This window comes from Marmota flaviventris, chromosome 13 (assembly GCF_047511675.1).
Source record: "Marmota flaviventris isolate mMarFla1 chromosome 13, mMarFla1.hap1, whole genome shotgun sequence".
NCBI classification, from domain to species: Eukaryota; Metazoa; Chordata; class Mammalia; order Rodentia; family Sciuridae; genus Marmota; species Marmota flaviventris.
The window spans coordinates 82,154,790-82,178,411 of record NC_092510.1 but is presented as its reverse complement, the minus strand read 5'-3'; the positions used below and the strand labels follow the sequence as shown (position 1 = coordinate 82,178,411).

General features: G+C 35.8%; 1 protein-coding gene across 5 annotated transcripts in view; it reads right to left on the bottom strand.

Annotated features, from left to right (window-relative positions):
• Musk (muscle associated receptor tyrosine kinase) overlaps positions 1-23,622 on the bottom strand; it is a 95,036-nt gene that overhangs the window by 4,261 nt on the left and 67,153 nt on the right. For 2 of the 5 annotated variants that reach the window (XM_027942989.3, XM_027942992.3), the window contains 6 exons: positions 19,463-19,469; positions 15,323-15,586; positions 8,724-8,899; positions 3,674-3,875; positions 2,742-2,933; positions 1,212-1,360 (listed from right to left, as the gene is read on the bottom strand). In XM_027942989.3, coding sequence (XP_027798790.1) covers positions 1,212-1,360; positions 2,742-2,933; positions 3,674-3,875; positions 8,724-8,899; positions 15,323-15,586; positions 19,463-19,469 — 990 coding nt within the window. Of the gene's footprint in view, positions 1-1,211; positions 1,361-2,741; positions 2,934-3,673; positions 3,876-8,029; positions 8,054-8,723; positions 8,900-15,322; positions 15,587-19,462; positions 19,470-23,622 lie in introns of all 5 variants that reach the window. The other 3 variants (XM_027942993.3, XM_027942994.3, XM_027942991.3) reach the window with 2 other exon arrangements.

The window sequence follows — 23,622 nt, the reverse complement described above, 5'->3', positions numbered from 1 at the left end:
TGGTCTGTCAGAATGTTATTTGGTGGCCCCCTGAATTACACAAAGAGCCCCATCACTTCTCAGGCTCCTCTATACCACTCCCTGGGGGCACACCACCCAGCTTTTCTTTCCGTTATTGAAATACCTGTTTACTGTCTCCTTGCTTTTATTGCCTCCTTTCAGACTATGTTCAATAAAGCAGCCAGAGAAGTTCTGGATAAATGCCAGTCATGTCACATCTTGTCAAGTCTTGGCTCAAACTCTTCATTTACTTCCCATTTTATTTAGAGTAAAAGCCAGTTTTTAATAAGGTCTAACAGAATCTTCCGACTGTTCCCATGATTTCCCCTCTTAGGTCTTGTCCTTGATAACTCTCTCTTGCTAATTCTGCTTCAAGCCTCTCCTTGCTCTTCTCCAAGCACAGGAGACACGCTCTTGTCATGGGGAATTTTGCAAATCTTATCATTCTTCTAGGGACACTCTTTCCCATGCTATCCACATTGCTACTCCCTTACCTCCACTAGGTCTTTATATAAATGTCACATTTTTACCGAAGTATTCAAATAGTTTACCTTACAGTTCAAAGAGTTCTCCTCTGCCTTTATTTATAAAAAGTCTTTGGCTATAATATTTCACCATACAATATTTTTATGTGTTTATTTTTATTATCTGTCTTTCTCAAATGAATGTAGGCTCTGTGAAAGCAGGAATATTTGCAAGTTTTGTTCGCTGCTCTGTGATTATACAAACCAAATATTTGTTAAGGGTTTGTTACATTTATGAATCCAAAAATAAATAGGAGCACTGCAATGAGTAAAAACAATTTAAATTGCTGTTCTTGTGGCATTCTAGTTGGAGAAGAAAAAGAAGAAACAAAACAAATCGTAAAATACAGAGACTATTTTGATATTAATAAATTGTGTAGTGGAGAAGCATTGTCAATGAGAGATTATGTAGGGACATTTAAAACATTTTTTATAAATAGGAAGATGGCAGCAAAGATGGAGGAAATTTGATTTGATGAAATTAAACATAATGAATTCAGTAAGCATTGAACATCCTCCAGGGTTGAAACAGAATAAATGTTGGGACGTAGGTGAAGAGGCTGATTTTGGGAAGGGACAGAGACATTAGGAAGCAAAGGGAAAAGCATAAATAAGTGAAATATAAAAGAAGAAAAACTTGGAAATCCTGTTTTCTGATGAAATAAATTTCTTCATATATTTTCATACCTAAGAGTTTCACGATGTTGGGGTTGTCGAATTCAGCCATGAGAGCGGCCTCCCTCTGAAAATCCGCCTGCATATCTGCTGAGGCTTCTTCTTTGAGCATCTTTACTGCCACCATAGTGAAAGGTTCGTAGGGAAGTAGGCCAGGAGCCCTGAGAGATAAATTTATTGATAAAGAAACCAAGGAACAGGAAGATTATGTGTACCCACCTTATGGCCCTAGATATCCCCACATTACCTCGTCTTTCCCAGAGCCACAGAATCAGCTGTACTTCAAACTCCTTGCCTCCAATTAATAAAACTCACTGGGGCTGTTTTCCGCATAGATTAAGGTTGAGAAATGCATTATTTATCAATTATTGGAATTCTAAAGTGCAAAGACCTAATGAACTATCATTGTGCTCTAATGCCTTAATCTCTGGCCAGAATCTAAATTCCTTGAAGGTAAGGATTGTGACTTTTTTATCTTTCTATCCCTCATATAATGTGCAGCTTGCTTATTTTTGGTTCCCAACAAGTATTTGTGTGAGATGTTCACCATCATGTAATCTTGACACCTCGGCTGCTACGAATATAGGTCAAGATGTATCTTTATGTAAAAAAGTTTTGTTTTTTTTTGGCAGGGGTACCAGGATTAAACCCAGGAGTGCTTAACCATGAGCCACAGCCCCAGCCCTTTTTTTAAAAAAAAATATTTTATTAGTTGTTGATGGACCTTTATTTATTTATATGTGGTGCTGAGAATCGAACCCAGTGCCTCACACATGCTAGGCAAGCGCTCTACCACTGAGCCACCACCCCAGCCCCACCCCAGCCCTTTTTACTTATATATTTTTTAAATTTTGAGACAGGATTTTGTTAAGTTGCCTCGGGCTTTGCTAAGTTGCTGAGGCTGGTCTTTCTGTGCAGAGAGGGTGTTTTATTCCATTTCACACAAAAGCAAAAAATGGGCTAATGCTGGCCCTAATAATACTCCTTTATAAGCTCATGGTTTTCTCCATTTTTGTGGGATTTTCCCCCCCTTTCTGTTTTGTTACTCCATTGACATGTATGTATGTTAAACTCTGAATTCTTAAATTGAAATGCTAATTCAAAATAAACATCAAATGGAGAAAATAACAATAGGAAATTAAAGAGAATTAAATTTGAGAATTCTTTCCTAAGAGCAATGGAAGAAATTTTGGTTCAAAATGTAAGACAATTTTTTTTTCTAGAAAGAAAATGAGATTGAACTATTAGTAATTTCTTGGGATTTGAACAAGAGACATTTATATTTCCTATAAGTTACTTCTTTGAAATGCAATAAAATATTTTCTTTTCACGTTCATGCCCATTTTCAAGACAAAAGGGGAAGCTATCAAGATTTAAAGTATAGCATGTAATATGAATAAAGTTAATGATGTAAAGAATTAACAACTATTTAAAAATATATGTACACACACACACACACACACACCTCAGACTAATGGTCAGATAATTTTCAGACATGACATATTTCAATGGAGAATTTTTTTTTCCCATGGGTAACTTTACCTTGCTTGAAAGACCCTTCCAAATGCTCCCTCTCCAATATCTCTCACATATTCAATGTTATTCCTTGGATACTCCAGACTGAGCAATTTGGGATTCAGAAGGAGTGGCATCCTCTGGTACATGGGGTTAGGATGCAGCCTGTCTAGGAGGAGCTCAGAAGGCAGTGTGGTGAGGGTTACTGCTGCTGCTTCTCTGTAGGTAAGACAGGCAAGACAAATAATGAGTTCAAGGGCAGGTAAAACCTTTGCACTCAAACTTAGATCATCCTGAAAATTGTGGCATTTGGGAAAAAAATAAAACCAATTGTACTTAGGCAGCCACAGGATCTTCAGTTTGAAAGCAATAAAATATTTTGTTTTGTCTAGAGTCAAAAGGCACATTTTTCTCAAGAATTTTGTCACTATCCAAATTGGCAGGGGCAATGGGATGAGGAGAGGATATGGGGAGCAGAAATATCCATTTTCTTCCAAAGTATTAAGTTCTATCTGTTGTGAAGTAACTTTAGGACATGTGATTGCAGGCAAAAAGAAAGTCATTGACTTTGTTTGTTTGTTTTGGTACCAGGGATTGAACCCAAGGATGCTTAACCACTGAGCCACATCCCTAGCCCTTTTTATTTATATATTTTAAAATTTTTGAGATGGGGTCTCGCTAAGTTGCTTAGGGCCTTGCTAATTGCTGAGGCTGACCTCAAACTTGCTATCCTCCTGCTTCAGCCTCCCAAGTTGTTAGGATTATAGGTGCACTGCACCTAGAAATTATCAACATTTTCAAAAATCATGATAAGGGCTGCTTAATTTCAAAGCAGGGCTATGGATTCTCTTAGAGGCTGGAGGTATTGTGTATATTCCTCTTTCTATCCCCAATTCCAATATTAAATATGTAGGTTTTAAAATATTATTCTGTGTGATTAGCTTCAACTAAGATCTCACCTTTTCTTATTTTTCCATTCTTTTCTTCTTCGGCAGCAATAAAGAGTAGTTATTGTAAGAAGCACAAATACTGCAAAACTGGACATGATGGAGATTATTACAGTCATGGAGTACGTAGGTGAGACAGAGAAGGAAGAAGATGAGGAAGAAGGCAAATTGGGAATGTCCACACTCGGCTTTGAGGACGTCATTGGTGGGAATGCTGAAAGTAAACGGTAATTCTTTTCATTCATTCTCAAACCTTTAAGAAGCAGTTTTTATATCAAATAAACCAGTAAATTAAATTTAATGTTCAGAATGTGCTCATGTATTGGATTCTCCCTGGTTACATATCTATAAAATCCAATTGTGCACATAGAATCATATGACTTTAAAGATGAAACTCAAAAGAGAATTTTTTTTTCTCCCAAGAGAAATGTGGATTCCGGGCTAGTGCTCTTTGTACTGTGTTGTATTGTCTATGATTGACAACAGTTGTGAAAATGGTTAAATACAATATTTCTTGTAATAATACTGTAGTCAATTGTCTAGAGTGAGCTTTTGTACACATGTACTATCAGTTTACAGACAATAAAAATAATGAAAGGAGACTAAAAAAATGAAAACATTAATATACAAATGAGCAGAAGTTAGTTCTTCTAAAACTTGAATTCTTGCCAAACTCCAATGTTAAAGGCCATTGCAATTTAACAACAATTAATATACGCATTACTGCTGAAGACCAAAAGATGCCATACTTGTGCCATTCTGTAGGGTGCAAAGGCTGTTGCATATGTACTAAAACAACTTGGTTAATTATATTCTGACTCCTCTTTATAGATTAAGACAAGAACACAGACATATAATAGTTTAACAACATAACTTAACAAGAATGTTTTAATAGCTAGGAATGAACTTTGTACCCTAAAAGAGAGAATAAACCTTTCAATGTTTATGGAATACTGAGACACATAATCTTAAGCAAGGCTATAAAGGCGTTTCAAATTTCAAAAGCTAAAATTATGCAGATATACTCCTGACCAAATGCAGTTAATATAGATTAAGTAAAATCTAATAGGATTTTTAGAATTCTATAACTTTTTAGATTAAAAAAGGTAAGAGTAGCCAGAGTTATAGGTTAGATTTTTTTTTTTTCTGTGCTGGAGATTCAGCTCAGGGCCTCACACAAGCTAGGCAAATGCTCTACCACTGAGTCACACCCCAACTTCAGAAAAAACTTTGTGGGTATGAGACTTGACCAAAGCTGTGCTTACTGATAAACTCATAGTGTTATCTCCTTACATTAGATATAAAGGAAGAAAGAGAATAAATGCTATATTTAGTTCAAGACTTTGGACAAGAAACAATAACTACAGAAAACAAAGAAAACAGGTGATAAAATAATAGCCATATGCAAGCAGAAATTAATAAGTTAGAAGGAAACAAAACTGATAGAGTTGAACAATAGAGTAAAAAACTAATCCGTGGAATTTTAAGAAAAGAATAAGGCACAAACAAAATTAGGAAAGATAAAGGAGTTATGACAATAGATTCAAAGATCAATAAAAATGCAATAATACATAATTGTGCAATCACTTTCTTTAAATCTTAAGGAAAATGTTAGGAATATGTTAGTTACCAAATTTGAAGAATAAGAAAAGGTGAATATAGCCACAGTCAAGAAATTAGTTTTAAAAGTCACTGTAGGATTATGATTATAATTTAGTCTTGAAACAGAGAAAACTTCCATATTTTATGATATGTTCCAGTAAGAGAAAAATCTTTTGAATTCTTCCAGGAAGTTGCAATACTAATATCACAACCTGCAATGTTATCACAAAGGAAAAGTGCGTATGTAGATTATATAACAGATTCAGAAGATCCTAAATGAAATATTAGCAATTGACTGCAATATAGTAAAAGAACAATGAAATGACATAAGGGAACGTAGTAACATGACATTACAAAGTCAAAAGAAAAATTTATCCCAGCAGAGGCCTAAAGCCATTTGATAAAGGACATTTGTAGAAGTGATGGTTACCAGAGGCGCCTGTATCTGACTTCTTAGTCTGGAATGGACACGATGGTTACGCCCTGGCCACTACCAGCTAAGCAAAGGAAAGCCTTCATGCCATTTGAAATAGGACACTTGTAACAGCAGAGGTTACAAGGGGTGCTTAGTTCAGGAGTGGACACAGGGATTGTGCCCTGATCACCAATAGCTAAGCAAGTGGCTTTGAAGCCCATGGAGATCCAACTTGGTCCCTGTTGTGACTCAAGCAGGCACCTGGGGCTAGAGAAATGTCAGCAGAGCACTAAAACATCTGTATGGGAGGGATGTCAGTGTTCCTCTTCAACACCACAGCAGGGGTGGACCCAGACGTCCTGGGTCCACTCGGACTGGCTTGAAAGCTGGGCCAGTGCTCTCCAGACTAAAGCCCCCCTAGGCTTCTTCATCCAAGTAGGGAAGTTCCTTAAGTGAGTGAGCTCTGCTTCTTGCTAACAGTAAAGTAGAAGCAGTTATTAAAAGACAGGGAGAAATGACTATTTTTGTACCTGGATTTTACAGTTTGTATCATATCAAACACGTGATGCAGCATAATGAAATCTGTAAAATCAGTAAAGTCACTAGTTAAGTATAAGGACATTTTTTTTCTAAAAAATATCAGAAAATAAAATTTAATGGCATGTTTAAAGAAAAATCCATGAAGACTCATTAAGATTTAATTTTAAATGCAAGAAGTTAAAGAGTTTGAACAATAATCTTGCTGTAAGGATTTAAATGTATCTTCTTTTCAGAATAGTTCTATTTGTTTATTCCTTGATTATTGCCTCTGATCTATTTGCTCTGATCTTCCCTACAGCTACATCAATTATCTCTTTGGATCTAAATTATTGATTTGTATTTCCATTCTGTCTCCATTTTACCTTTCTTTTTTTTCTGATCAATTTTATCTCTTTATCCTTTTCCTGTGAACATGAGGGGAGTTTATTTACTCATCTATCCATACATAAATACATTCACTGAATCAATATTGATTGTTAGGCATCAAGAATGCTGTGGTGATCATGACAAGCCTTGTCATGTGCACCATGGAAGAGAGTGTAATCTCAGCTTTTGAGCAGTCCAACCAAGAAAGGTAATTAATGTGGAAACCTTCTAGTTTCATTCTGAGGATTTCTGCTTTCCGGTAGGTCAAAGCATCATTCAATAGAAGTTAGTTTCAAGGGCACCCTTTCCCAGCAGCCTTCCTGGGTCCTTTCCAAGGGATTTTGTGACAACCCTTTTAAGACCATTCAGTTTACCTTCATAAACATTATATGGACAATTAGCTATCTTCAAAAGCACTTATCTTTATTCTGTTGCATAGGAGGGTAACAGATAATGACTGTATATATGTAGTATACTACTATATTTTTCATAAAAACTCAGAAAAAGGATTTTGAATTTTTTCACCACAAACAGATGAAAAATGTTTGAGACAGATATGGTTACTATGATTCAAACATCACATAATGGATCCACATATTGAAACATCACACAGTGCCTCATAAATACATATAATGTTATGTGTTAACTACAAAAAAACACTTAAAAATTCTACAAATTGTATCTCAGATCAACTTCATCAAAATAAGTATGAGACCCAGGCAATAGCACTTTTTAAACCTCTCTGGGTGCTCAGTGTGTACATGGGATGGAGGACCACACTGAGCATCCCTTACTAAGATCAGCAGAAACTCATCTGATTCTACAGGTAAAATGAGAAGAACATGAGATTCCAGTACATATTTAAGATAGTCTCCATCTGATTAGTATAACTAATTTTAGAATCAAGAAAAAAATTGGGGGAAAAGTGAATCCTAGATATTATTTTCTTTACAATTTTTTTCTTATGATTATACAGAAATTTTTCTACAATGAACATGGAATTCTCACACAAATAATACACTTTTGGGAAAAAAATACAAAATGCTTATCTTCCAAAAGAAGGACTTGTCAGTTGCAAATCAGCTCAAAGAAATAGCTGTAGTCACACATGAATGATTAGATAAAAAATAATGAATGCAAAATCAGAAGATGACATTTTAAACTTGGCTTATCTTATAGATATATAAGGCATAAAACAAGCTAAAAACTTTGAAGGGGGAGATGTCTGTCATTTGTGTCCTTCACTAAATATGATGACTTCTATAGTCTAATTAGAAGCTATAAACTATGATCTTCTCATGTTGTATCCTGGGTTAATATGGTGCAAAGTCTTTGAGGGTGCTTTACATTCTGTTCTAAAAATCATGAAGAATGAGTGTAAATCCGCATGCATGAATCCAATTACATACAAATAAGGTTTCAAGGGCACAAATAAAATTACTTACTTGTTAGGTTTTCTTTTTTATAATCTGAAGGGAAAGGATAAAAATTTGTTTTAAGTGAGCATCCAGATATCTCATGTATTCTGTGAGAGAGTGCTAAGAAATGCAAGTTCACTTTCAGTTTTTTAATATATAACTGGAAAACATTATTTGCATTCAAATGTGAAAATTACGTCTTTGAAAATTAAACCAGCTGTTAGGGATAACAACATAGTTCCTTAACAAACGAAGTTCATTAAAGCAACATGCAGCAATTCAGTTTTGTTTCGTGAGATCAGCGTTTTCAAACATGTGGCTTATTTTTGCATGCCTAAAAATCTGCTTCACTGGCTAAGAAAGAGGACTTTATTCCTTTATTCCACTCTTTTGACAAAATATGTTTCTTAGCCATTTTTTCTGCACATTCCAGAAAAACGTTACAAGTTCTCATAAGCTCCCTATAAAATAAAGATCTCAAGCAGCAGTGACCTTTAATTTATTTTAGAACAAATGGAATGAAACTATGCTAACCTGTGCAATTAGGATAGCATTAGGATTCCACTTATTAGGTATGTAAGGAAGGCAAAACTCAAAAAAACAATTAGAAATGCCTAGAAAGCCTAGAAATATTAGGAGCTTTCAGTTCACACCTTAGTTTATTCAAAACAGTACATTTATTTTAACTTCCATAGTCTTGGGGTGGGGGAGACTCTGTTACCTAAATATGGCAGTCTGGTACAGGCCTTGGGATCCCAGTGCATGCTGGGAAGCTTGCTGCAGTCTGGCACAGAGAGCAGATGCATCCCGGATCTGTAGAGTCCTCTGTGGGTCTTTTCTTCCATCATCAGCCATTCTTTTGCACAGAAGAGCTCCTTTACTGCCAAGCAGTACTCTCTAAAATATTGTATGGAGAACAAAACTTGATGAATTATGGCATGTTAAAGCCAAATCTGTGGTGGAGCTTATTCTGTATTTTCAAAACATCATCATAATTCATCGCCTGTGCTTGCAAAAGCATTTTTGAAAGGACTCCTTTACCTTAAATAATGTGAGGCCTTATGAGATATGGTATATTATGCTGTGAGATTAAATACTATCTTGTTTTGTTTTCTCAGGGTAATTAATGCTACTGGGGAAAGGAGCTGTTCAATTTAACAGGCATTATGAGATTAGGAATCCCCAATATGTCTTCTCTCAACTTCATATTAAAATAACCATAAAGGTACAAAAACAAGCTACATAGAGTTTAAAACATCATGCATACTAAAAGCCATGAATCATTTTCAATCAGTTTCTAGCCTGGGAAATTTTTCTATATTCTCAGCGTCACTGGGCAGGGTTTAAGGCACACATTATGCACATCTGCGTGTTTTGTTCTCTAAAACAGAACTGCACCATCTCCACGGAGTTTATAGGAGGGAATGCGGTTCCTGACCCAGCCCTCTTCCCCAGAAGCATTGTCCTGTCCCCTGGCTGCGTGTGCGTCCATCTGAGAAAGTCAGAGTAGTGTCTATTTGAATATAAAGCTGTTATGTTCATCTATAATCCAGGAAATGAGTGAAAAAACTGAAGAGAGATTAGTTGGAATATTTGGATTTGGGGGATTAATATTAGCTTAAGGGTAATATGACAAAGCTATGTCAGAGAAATTTGGTTAATGCCAAATTAAGATATTTGGGATTAATAAGAGGAAATGAAAGATAATTAAGGAACATAGCAGGCGCCCTTCTTTCAATACCTGAGGGATTCAGAGAGGACGGAGTTGTGTGTGTGTGTGTGTGTGTGTGTGTATACACATTTATTCAGATGCCCAATAATGTCTTTTTAACACTCATGCCTATTCTCCTGCTTGCCCAACTTGCCAATATTGATGGATGAATTGTCTGTAGGATGCACAAGGGAGATCATGAGCATAAAAATGAGATTTAGAATTTGGGGTATGTTTGCAAGAGAAGGGAGAATGAAGCAAAAAAAAAAAACAAAAACAAAAACAAACAACAACAACAAAAAAACCCTGGAGAGTGCTGCTTAACTTGCTACCTTTTATGTCCTTTTATGTCTGAATCTTGCTCCTGGCTTGCACAAGCACATCTTCTTGTATTTAGACAGATAGAGATCTTCCCCAAGGGTATTCTTATATATGATCATGAAATCAAATGTAAAAGCTAAAAATAATGTTCCCCAAATTGAGCATATGCCAATAAAATATAAGTAAACAGCATTAATTTGGCTTACAATTCCAGACAAAGTTGCAAACAAGAAGCATGGAGGATTCAGTACAATTATTCTAGCTTAATTAGATGTACCCTGAATATCCTGTTTTTAAAATGGCAAGTTTTCTGCATTATTTTCTGCACTCAGGATCTCCATCACCCTAGTCCTCATTATTTTTTCTAAGTTTGTGTATAAATTATTTATTATGTTTGTTAATATATCCCAAATGCCTAGACCAGCTTTTGGAGCCTAATAGGAGATCAAGAAATGTTTGTGAGTAGATGGAATTCCCTGTCATTCACGAGAAAAAGGACACATTATGAAATGACTGTTTTAAATTAGAAAATCATGAGCAACGGTAGGCTCCTAAAAATCTCACAAGAAATTAGAAGTACAATGCAAAAGGGCTGAAGACCTTTGAACCACTAAAGAATAAAAACAAATGGAACTTTTACAAAAGATCTAACAAGCAAGCAAGAAAGCATAAAATGAGAATATCTGAAAATCAGAATCTCAAGAAAACATCCTTAGGAAAATTATTAGTGTGTAAAATTTTTATGTATCATTAATGAACTATTGGATCAAACTGATAAAAATCAGAGTAGAAAGGACTGAATATTTTAATTAAAGGTGATACTAATATTTTCATAATACATTTTAATTTTATCCTTAAAAATATAGTCTTTTTAAAATGTAAAATTTTTATAACTATTGATTATACATTAGAGGAAAAAAATTCCATAAAGTAAAAAATGAGCCAGGTCTGGAGGCACACATGTGAAATCCCAGTGACTTACTTAGGAGGCTGATGCAGGAGGATTACAAGTTTGAGGTAAGCCTCAAAAACTTAGCAAAACCCTATCTCAAAACAAAAAAATAAAATGGGCTGGGGATATAGCTCAGTGGTAAAGCACCCCTGGGTTCAATCCCCAGTATCAATCAATCCAAAAATGTGAAACATTTTAGTTTGTATTTTCTCACTCTGACGTGAATAAATGTTTTCACATGAGAATTTGAAAAAATAATTTCCAATAAAAATACTTATCTAATAACAATTAGAATTAGGGGGACAATAGCACACTCAATTGACTTACAGATTTAGGAGATATTTAACTCTGCTATGCTAGTAAAATTCAGATCCCAATGAAAGGAATTTTTTCCTTAAAAAAATCAATTACTTTAAATCTTAAAAAAAGAACATCTGTGGCCTCATGCATATAAACCAACATAAGATATAAATGTTAGATGTTTTCTCAATAAATATCTTTTTGTGCTAACATATAAAGAGATAAAATTCAATATTTTTTAAAGAGAGAGAATTTTTTAATATTTATTTTTCAGTTTTCGGTGGACACAACATCTTTATTTTATTTTATGTGGTGCTGAGGATCGAACCCAGCACCCCGCGCATGCCAAGTGAGCGCACTACTGCTTGAGCCACATCCCCAGCCCTCAATTTTAATTCTGGTAAAATTTCCTAAATTTTAGTTAAGAAAGGAGATTCTAATTAAGAAAGAGGTCTATCATTATCTATAGATCATATTATTTCTGGCAGAGAAACCACAAGACTATCAACCAAAAAATCTAATAGAATTCTGTAAAATGGTTGATACCATAAAATAAAAATAGTAGCTTTATTATACACTAACAAGAACGTCTTAAATAAAGAGGAAAAAATACCCAGTGTGTGGATAAGGATTCATGATTTATAATTGACAAGACTTGATCCCTCTCAATCATTAGAAGATATAATGCCAAAAAATTGCATGAATTTAAGAACTGCATGAATATACTCTAAATATTTCCTTGTCCAAAAGCTGGTGTCTGGCTCGTATTAATGAGTGGGTAATCTTGAGTGGCCTGACATGTCTATCATAACTTTCCTTTTGATGCTGCAGTTGTTCACATTAATTGCTTTAAAGTTCTTAGGCAGTGACAGGAAGAGCTTGTCCCTAATTATTTGCTCACCTCCACCACCCCAATAAGTAAAATCAGCAATAAAAACAAACAAACAACTGCCACATGCAGCAACATGGATGAATGTCAAAAACGTGACACTTTGCTGAGCAGAAGAAGCTAGATAAGAAATGGTACATGAGCGTAAAATTCAGGAACAAGCAAAACTAATCCATAGTCAGAAAAATCAGAACAGCAGATGCCTTTGGGGATCATTGATTAGAATGAGCGTGTGTGCATTTTATGGGGGTAAAAAACATTCTGTCTTTCCTGGACCAGTGGCTACAGACTTGTGTACCTGTGTCAAGACTGAACTTGATGTTTAAATGAGGTTCAGTTTGCTGTATGTAAACTATACTTCTACCAGCTAAATATCTCAATAAAAGAATATGGCATTCAAAACATTTCATTGAAATCTTCCAGAAAATGACATAGCTCAACTCTAAAATTTCAAAATTCTAAGGAAATTAATAACAATTTATCACAATAAGGAATGAGGGAGGTAACTGTATCACTGTTCTGTTGACATTCTAGTCCAGGGGCACAATTATATTGTAATTAGTACTCATGTTACAGTAACTGAAACCATAAACCACACCTAACCATAAACTTAATAAGAAAAAGCAATGTGAAGGAAATCACCAAACTTTACTAACAGGCTAAGCACGATCTTATTAAAAGGAATGATGTAGCATGCTTCTGGGTGGAAATACTCAGTAAACACAGCACTTCTCTCAAATTGAATTTTATAAACTTTTTGTTATTCTAATCGAATTTTAAATGAAATTTACCTGTTGACTTTGTCAACACCTTTCAAAATTTCCTACATAAAAATAATTGCATTACAAGTAAACATTTTTTAAAAGATAAAACCATTCATTGCTAATGATATCATACGAATAAAATATTATACTTTCTGATGTTTGTCTGAATCTGTGTAATGAAAGCCAAACTGGAATTTTCATAAAATAAGGTTCATTTTTAGATGAGATTTTTATCCGATGCAATGGCAAAGCTTGGGATAGCATGACTGTATCAAATGGATGCAAAGCACGAAACTCATTATGAAAGAAGTGCTTGAAAGCTTCAACCTAGAACAGTCCAGCATGCATGATATTGTAAAGAGGGCACCGAGGCATGGCTTATTGGTGTTATGATAAATGCATTATTTTACAATGAAAGAGAAAGGATAGAAAAACTGATAATGTGGCAGTGGACAACTGACTCACTCCATGGAGTAAGTTTAAGAGTCTACTTTTCCCAAACTAAAATCATAAGAAAAACTTATAAAACAGGTATCTAATAAATTAGGGCACGTGAAAGGTTAACTGATTTCACTACCAAAAAAATGAATTAACAAATTTTGCCTCAAGAAATGACCTACATAAAATAGTTGTTCCTCTTTCTGAGACACACAGCAAAATGTTTATAGATGGAATAATAAAATATCTATGATATACTTCAAAATAAGTAATCTGGGATGGTGCTGCAGTGGGCTGGGTGAGTGGGAATGAACTGAGATTGAGTATGAGTTGATTTAAACTGAGTGACAGGTACATGGGCAATCTTTGAACAATGATCTCTACTTGTATACATATAAAAGTACCCATAATTTAAAAATTAAAAGAAAAAAAAGAACTGAATCAAAAGCAGAGGCTCATTTTGCAATGAGAAAAATAATTTGCAAACATAAATAAATAGTTAAATTATAATCTTACAATTTTATTAGATATGAGAGAGCAAACTAGTAGAAAAATGGGTACAGACTATAAACTGAAAACTTTTTTAAAAAGACCTAAAAGTATCAAGCACACAGAAGATTTTAATTTTCTTCTTTGTGACTTTATAAATATTCTGATCTTTATGCAATAGAATGATATGTTTTATAATCAGAAAACCACAATGACTATCACAAAAAAAGGAAACACATTTCTAATCAAATTATTATTTCTCTTCAGCAACTGTCCATAGCGTTGAGCTGATTCATCTGTGTCACTGCGTTAGTATGGTAACTATCCCAGTGACAGTGACAACCACAGATTACATAAGCAGTGCTACAGAAAAGGCTGATAGAATCTACTGTCGCATACTGTTGTTAGTTACACTTCTTATGTATTATATGTGTGCTACTTTCTAGTTAAAGGGCTTCATTATTGAGCAGAACTCCAACCATACAATTTTGAGAACTCTCTAAAGAAGCTTAAGAAACAGAAATGTAAATTTTAAAAGAGGCATTCAACAGACTCATTTGTTTTTGTTTTTTCTTTTTTCAAATAACTACAAGGGCATTTGAAAAATATTTCTTAATTTCCTGTAAGAACAATTTTTTGCTTCTTCTCACCACTCTTTCCCCCATTCTCTTTAGTTTTTCTTTCCTTCTCTTTCCCTTTTTTATTCCCAGAAATTTTTCATGTCATGCCTGATCACAATACAATCTTCTTAGGTGAAGAAACAAATTATATTACTCTGACAGTGTCAACAAACACTGACTTTGCATTGTCAAGAACGACCGAGCCCTAAAATTATGTTAATTTAAATAGTTAAGTTTCCACCCCAAAATAGAAGCAGAAATGTATTCAATGTTGGTAGTTTTCATGCTTTTTTTTTTTTTTTTTTTTAAAGAAAGTCCAGGAAGAATAACACTCTATCTGGTTTCTAATACATATTATGGGTACAATTCATCCTTTACTCCCCTCGACTCTATGGTACAGATGAGGAAAACTGAAGTTTAGCCTAAGATCATATACATCTAAAAATGAGAACTAACCATATTTGAAATTTGTTCTATTTGATTCAAAAGCCAGCATTTTTTGATAAGTCTTACTATTGGAGCCCATGTGAGTTTAGGATTTCTCTTTTTATTTTGCAGGAAGCAGGACTATTTATAAATAGGACAATAATGTGAACACTGCAAGAGTAATAGAATATTATATCTTTTATGACATTTTTCTAGAAGTTCAGTGTCTTTGTATTATAGATCATCATCAGTGATTCACTTGGTAGGAATTTTATCCTGGGAATCACCTCCTCTTTTGGTTGAAAGCCAGCTTTTGTCTTTTCTATGGCAAATGACAACTTCTTTTGAAAACTTCCTGTTTGAAGACACAACCATGGAAGTTTCTCATTTACATGTTTGTGAAGTTTTACCTGCAAATGGGGGTGGGAGTAGGCACTCCCCCAGGACTGCACTCTGGGAAAACGTGGCTGCACAGCAGAGCCTCTGCAGCCTGCCGGCAGAGTGGGCTCATGGCTTTCAGTTCATTCCATGCTGTGTGAACCAGTAGCTCCTGGGCCTCCTCGGGGTCCGCGTAGGAGGTGTTGAAAAACACAAGAGCATCTTTTGCCAGGACTGCATCGCACACCTCCCCTCTGTACTGGGCGCAGTAGCCTTTGTAATCTTTCTGTGGTTTACTAAAGGAAGAAATGAACAACATTCCCATCACATGCTATTTCTTGGCATTCATTCTATGTTGTTTTTTTTTTTTTTTTCAATTTCACATCTGCATCACAGAAATAGGAGAGCAGTGCACTTGCAAACTGTTTGAAATGTTCCATGTGAATATTGTCTTCATTTCCAGCTGCAATTATATCATCTCTAGCCATTCTAGAGGGCTATTATGAAGGCCAAATGTGATCATGGGCATGGAAAGCTTTGGGAATGGTCAAGGACTGAATAGATTTGGGTATTTTTGTTACTTACTTTATAAATAGAATTCTACTGGTTTGGGTGAGGTCAGCTCACCCACTTCTTACAAAACAGCTAAATTTAAAAAAAAAAAAGAAATGCATTGGAAAAAACATTCATCGTGATGGTTAACAAAAGATAGCATTCGATAACATAATAATTGCTCTGATCCAAAAAGCTTGCAGCTTTAAGAACATTGTTTATTTACGTGTTAGGAGAGTTAAGTAGCCAATCTTTGCAGAACACTTGCATCTCTGACACACCTTGCATATTTAAATTCTCTCACCCACACATCTCCCCAGAATTCCACTAAAGAAAAAGCCATGCATGGAGAAGAAAGCATGGCATATGACTTTCGGAGGAGCTAAGTAGCATCTTTAGCTTTGATAGTTTCTCATCCCATGTCTTGGGGGAAATTGCAGGGTCACTCAGTGCCCCAAATGCTCTGCTTGGTAAAATGAGACAAGTAATTATTCTGAGGTCAGATCATTATGTGTTAATTGGTAATATATGGAAAAAAACATAATCCTATAGAGGCAGCACAAGAATAACATTAAAGACTTATTTTCTATAACAGCTGAAAAGGATAATTGGGAAAATGGAAATTACTGCTGGTGCTATTACATATCCACCTGTCTACTTCATGCAATATGATAGTATCTGTAATAATTATAACAACTCACATTCAATTGACAGATATGTATTGAACTCTTGTAAAGTGTAAGCACTGTGATGGTCTCAGTATATTCTTATGCTTTCCATTAGATCTCTATTACTAACAATGACAGAAAACTCTTACATTGTATTGTCATCAGATTTGTACAACAGTTAGAAATTAGCATTTCATTACCTTTATATAAAAGATTTAAAGTGAAACAATTAAACGCATTGAAATTTGTGAGAAACTTCAAAATTGTTAAGCTACCCTATTTGAATTTGAAAAATCGGTGCTTTACAAATCAGCTTTGGCTAGTCTTTAAAAAAAATCATTAGAATGAGACAGCACATTCAGATAAAACAACAAATGTCTAAGAAACACAGCTATCTATATACTTTAAAATGATATTTTGTAGCATAGCATCTTCCTTTAATTTGGACCAACCTTTCACTAATTAGTCAGGATTATTTTTTCCTTATCATTTCATTTGCTGGGTATTTTTAAAATAGAGGCTTTGAATAAAATAAATAAATAAAACTCCCATTCAAACCTGTGTGAATTTCTCTGGTCAGAAACAACCAGAGAAATAATTTATGCCTTACCTGTGTAGGGCCCCCAATCCATAGTGACGCTAAGAAAGTTTCAGAGAAGCAAGCATGCTGTGCTTTAATAAACTTAATAATAGATAATAACGAGAAATAGCTAAAACTGGTTTATAAAATCATCTCACATATTCATATATCCTGGTATAAAGGGAGGATGAATAAACATTGGTGTAACCCTACTCATTAATGGAAACGACCTCATCATATAAAAGTTGAATATTTCCCAAAGGGTCTGGAAACTCCTAATTAGCCATCCAGGTTCTGATGGTGTCATGTGTTAACTACTGAGTGCTGTTACTTTTTATATCTCCATGAATATTTTTAGAAATAAAAGACAGTCTTGATTTTTCCCTCTAAGTACACAATAAAACATGTCTTTTGGGGAAAAAAAATTGGAACAAAGAAAAAGTATACTAAAGGAAAATAGCCTCAGAGGTAAGGAGTATTAATAATCATCTTATAATCAATCCATCTCTCTGGATTTCTGATGCTGGAAAACGACTTCAGTGTGTCTTAATAGAATTGAATGCTCACTTTTGGGGGGGCATTGGCTACGTAGTGCAAAAGAAAGAACCAAAATAGGAAAAGCCGAGTATGGTGGCACATGCCTGAAGTCCCAGTGACTGAGGAGGCTGAGATAGGAGAATTGACAGCTCCAGGCCAGCCTGAGCAACATAGTAAGACCCTGTCTCAAAATAAAAAATAAAAAGTGCTGGGGCTGTAGCCCAGTGGTAGAATACCTCTGGGTTCCATCGCAAGTACTACAAAAACAAACAAGAAGGGGAAAAGAAATGGATTTTAAATAAAAACTAGATCTTGGTTTATATTTTGTTTTTTCTTCCTAATAGCCTGAAGACCATTAGCTTGTGAAAACCTTTGTACATTGGGAAAACCTATACATATACAAAGTGTATAATTATTATAAGTTTTCCACATGATGTATGATGTTCCTGTGATTATTAAGGACTTGGCTTTGGGTAGCATTGCTATGCTTGGATGAGCTCCATAATTTAAGCATATGGATATATAGGACTCCCCCACCCCAAGTATATATTATATATCTAAAAATATTTATCTATCTACATAGCTATGTAGTATTTATCTATTGACTGCTAATCACACTTTCAGTGTTCTAGCTATTTCCCCTTTCTTTCTTTTTCCCCCCAATACTGCACACTGAACCTAGGGTGCACACTGAACCTAGGGTGCGCTACCACTGAGCTATGTCCCAGTCTATATATCTATATCTATATCTATATCTATATAGATAGAGATATATAGATAGATAGATAGATAGATAGATAGATAGATAGATAGATAGAATTTTGAGGCAGGGTCTCACTACGTTGCTGAGGCTGGCTTTGAATTTGTGATTCTTCTGCCTCAGTCTCTTGAGTCACTGGAATTACAGGTGTGTACCATCCCACCCAGCCATCTACTTTTTTGAAGAAACTTGTATACCTCAAATGTCACACTATGATCAAATCTTAGACCCAAGACATGGAGGTAAATTAGGCCATTTTGTCCCTCAATCTCCTAAACCTATTGTTTAGAAAAAAATTTAGAAAGGAGCTCACAGCAACTGTTCCACTGTTCAAATGAGCAAGAGGACCAGTTGTTTCTAGGATTGGCTCATCAGCAGTCCCAAGAACCACAGGCAGAGAAACACAACTTTAGCTGGGTGTGAAGGAATAACATCACATGGAAAAGATCACCAGTCAAAAATCTCTGTGGTCATGCTTACATTATATATCCCTTCAGCAGATACTTGTCTTCACTGTGAAGTTCGTAAGAGTCAGTGCTGTCTCTTAGAACCCACATAGTAATTCAGCATCTATTTATTCCTTGGGCAAACAAATACATCAAAGCTATATGACTTTGGACAAGATTTAGAACAAATTTTGTTAGGCAATGACTGGAGTTCTTGATTCTGCTCTCCTTATCTTCATCATTGCCATCATCTAGTCAGAGCATTAAAAGCCTTAGAAATTAGAAACTTTTTTTTATTTTTATTTTTTTAAATTTTTTATTGTTGGTTGTTCAAAACATTACATAGTTCTTGATATATCATATTTCACACTTTGATTCAAGTGGGTTATGAACTCCCATTTTTACCCCGTATACAGATTGCAGAATCACATCAGTTACACATCCATTGATTTACATGTTGCCATACTAGTGTCTGTTGTATTCTGCTGCCTTTCCTATCCTCTACTTTCAAAAAATTTCTAACACTCAACACATAGCAGACAATTAATGGTGTATCAAGTAATAAACAAACAACAACAAAAAAAAAAAACACAAGCAAGCAAAACATGAGTATAAAAATAGTTTCTTACCTCCATTCTATTAACAGGAAAGGAAGTTCCCATAAGAAATCACATTTAAAAAGAGGGGAAAAAGAAAGTTAGTACATTTTCATCTTATGGTTTGAAAGAGTTTCAATCTCTAAGGCTCTGTTAAGTTTTCTGCTTCTATTGGAGGCTAGATCCTGCATTAACAGGCAGATCTGAAGAAAGGAGATTAAGAAAATACTGTCCTGGGAATTGTATTCTTTTCAAATGGAGGTGCCCATGCTGGCCTTCTGGGTATGTGGCCTGGGTGGTCAGTTACACAGGGTTCCATACTCTCCTATGACTACTTTAATGCTCTTCTTGAAATACTATTTTTTAACATTTTCATTTTGCAGTTAACTCCATAAATTATGTAGCCAGTTATGCCCGTGGGAGTACAGTTCAGGGCGCTGTGAGGTGGTCCTGCCTCTCCTGGGGTGAGCTACATGATCCTACTCAGACCCTCTTCCAGTATGAGGGCCCTGGGAGGCTATGAAGTGGTCTTCCTTTCTGAATTATTCCAACTTCTTTTGGAGAAATTAAAGATTCATATGCTTTACCAAGTGTTTTGTGGCCAATTTTCTCCTTGTTCCCTACTCCCATTATTAAAGCAAAATGTGAAACGTACTTTGTCTAAAACCAATTTGCTGCATTAGAATTTCTCTGAATGTCAAGGTCTGGCTTTCTTGGAAGATGTTAGATCCATTTGGGTTGGGTGCAATTCTTTTGGCATTTTTAAGAATTCTAAAAAGTTAGTTTCCTTGAAATACAACAAGTTTGTATTTCTGATTACTTTTTTTATATCACAGGGATTGGTGACAACACAATTTTTGCAACCTTGAATGTATGGTTCAAGGTTGTTTTCTTACAAAAATGTTTTAAAAGTAGTCATTTTTGTCAAATTGAATAAAGCATCCTGCAAGTGTTCTAAATTGGATAAAAGAGAAAAAAACACAATGACCAACCACAATGACCTACATAATATGTGTTATAGTATTAAAAATACAAAACAAGTCAAGACTGTTTGGCTATATTATCTGGAAAAATTTTAAATTTTTAATTCTGATAAGGGTAACAAATTAGGTAAAGTGGGTTTAGGTAAACTGGTATTAGGTGAACTGATTTGGGGTAAATTAGTCTATTCTGAATGTATGGCACTCATTCCATGAAAATACTGGTATTTTCCATTCATAGCATGGATCCCCTTATATTTGAAATTTTTAAGCCAGTTGTTTTCATGCTCTCAATTTCTAAAGTAAATGATTATAGAAAATATGTAATCACAGACATAAACACACACACACACACACACACGACACTTTTTTCCTTGCAATGTCCAGAGGAACATTACTAGCTTCCTCTTTGTTCCATTAAGCAGGCTCTGTACACAGGCACACAGTTTTGGTTCTTGGCCTTCAAATGAAGGTGGAAAGCATCCCAGTAAAAATCAGAGGCCAGGAGATGAGCTATTTCTCTAGATTTTCCTCATGCTTGAATGATTTTTGTGTAGGGGATTATAAAATGTCTAATGCAGCTTTTTTCGACTAAGAATTGAGAGACTAGTACACAAAGCCAAGAAAAGTGTCTTTATTTTTATTTTTTTAAAAAATAACATTACTTTCTGAAAAGAACCACAAGCATTAGGGCCTAAAGGCAGAGGGAGGGTCCAGAGGTGGCACTGGCCATCACTTAGACAGCAGGGACCTCACCTCAGATGTGAATCCATGGGATGCTATGGAAGGTTGCTAGGTTACCAAGAGAACGGCCATCAGACAAAAGAACCCCAACAGTAAGACACCACAGGCTGCCCAGCAGGGATTCAGATCAAGGGCTGGGGACTGTGAATTCTCCCACATAAGGTACTGTGTGGCATGGAGGCCTCTGCAGGACTCTCCGAAGAACTCATGTGTCCCATGAGAGAGTCAGTAGTCAGATGCTTGCAACAAGAGGATTTAATAATCCATTAAGGCATTAAAGGCCTGGATCCGGCATGTGCTGGGTTTTAATACTGGCCCTAACATTTATTAGCTATGTGAATTTGGAACCTATATGAGCTTCAATGTCAATGCAGAATTCTGGGAAAAGTGGCATCTATAAGCCCCAAACCTCATGATAAGTCTCCCACTGTGACAGACTAGGTGGAAGAGGACATTAAGAAATTCTGGAGAAAATGGCATATAGTTTGGAGGAGTCAAAACAGATTCTCATAGCAGATGAGCAGAGAGACCCATTGAAACTCAGTGAGCAAAAATGACAGGTATGGAGAGAGACCTCACTTCATAACACAAAAAGAAGATTCAACAGCTTAGAGATGAACCAGTGCCAAAGAGAATCCAGCCATAGTACTAGGGAGGAAATAAGATGCTTTAATAGGCTTCTATAACAAGGGCAAGTAAGCAACAAGAGATGAAGCTAATTTAAGGTGACCGGCAGTTTCTAGACTAGTAAGACAATCAGGAGGTACTCTCATTCATTGGACTTCCATGTGTTTCTTAAAGACTCTTTCTTTCTGGGTGGTAGGTAGCTGGGGGACAGGGAAGGGGTCTAAGAAAATAGTGATTTATAAACCAATGATTTTATTTCAAGGCTAGTTTTTGTTTTTAAACTTCAGAAATTTCCAATACCCACTGTTATGGTTTGGATATAAGGTGTCCCCACCCCCACCAAAGCTCCTGTGTTAATGCAGGAATATTTAGAGGTAAAATAATTAGATTTTGATAGTTATAATCTTATTAGTCCATCCTAGTTTGAATGGACTGACCGGGTGGTAACTATAAGCAGGTGGGGCGTGGCTGGAGAAGGTGGGTCACTGGGGGCATCTTTTTCTCTGAGGCCCCTTCCTCCTCCCTCTCTCTGCTGCCTGGCCACCATAAATGGAGCAGTGGCCCTCCATGAGGCCCTTCTGCCTTGACGTTCTGTCAAGTTGGCCAACCATGGACTAAATCTCTGGAATCATGAGCCAAAATAAATTTTCTCTCCTTAAAATTGTTCTTGTCAGGTATTTTGGTCACAGCAATGTACAGCTGACTGACATTGTTACCCAATGTCTGTAGAATCTTGAAAATGATCTGGAAAAGTCTGTAAAACGTTGGCCTTCTTTTGAAACTTGCCTGGGTTCTAAAACAAGAAGCTGCCTGATTGGAAAAGCATGCTTACCTTTTATGCCTAACTGCAGAACATCTGGGAGCAATTTAGTGTGGCTACTGTCTGTTACTCATTTATTCTTTCCCCTTTATTAAAAACAAAAACAAAACACTTTTAATCAGTTTAAAACCAGATGAAGTCAGCATGAAATTCCAGGGCATGGTGTCTGCTCTGTTGATAAGAAAACTCTTCGCCTTTAGTGGGAGAAAGTTCATTACAGGGATCATAGGCCCTTTGGCTGAATGGTAAAGGGGATCATGTGCTCCCTTCTGTGCCACCACCTGCCTAAAAATTATGTCCAGCACTGGAGGGAAATAGGAGAGTGGCTATCAGACATAAGGAAGAGTATGTAACATGGCAGTACATTCAATCACCTCTATCAATTTTGTTGTAGAATTCAAAGTTCTATTTTTTTTTATAATAGTATCGAACATCAACTCTTGAAATATGGAAAATAAAACTAAGTGGCCCATTTTACAGTGAGGGAATCCCATACTATCACATCAGATTTCTGATAATGCCATATAAAATTCAAATGTAGGGTCCAGAACTTCTGGTCCTGGGGTCAACCTAAAGAAGGGGCATTACAGACAGTGGAGAGATTGGTAGAATTAGTAACGGTGGAGGAAGAATGTGACCAAAGACTCCTCACTATTCCTTAAGACTGGAAAAGCACATACAAAACTTTGGACCTCACAGTCTGATAAAGAAAATATTCATGCTGTTAAAAATGGGAAATACAAACATGTATGTTCTTCTGAATCCCTCCCTGTGCCTATTTTTATGGCCTCTGGCTGTTCCAGGACCATGCTCATTACAGGGATCATGGGCCCTTTGGCTGGTCTCCACCACAGGGCCTAGAGTTCTGATGACAAAGACAAGGCATCTTGCCCAATACCAGCATCCTGGTGAGTTTAAATCGTAACTTGAGTCTTTTGGGTTGTGACTGGAGGGGAAATGCAACTTCTTGGTTGACAGGCAAAAGATGCAAAAACTTTTGTGATGCCTTTTGATGACTAACA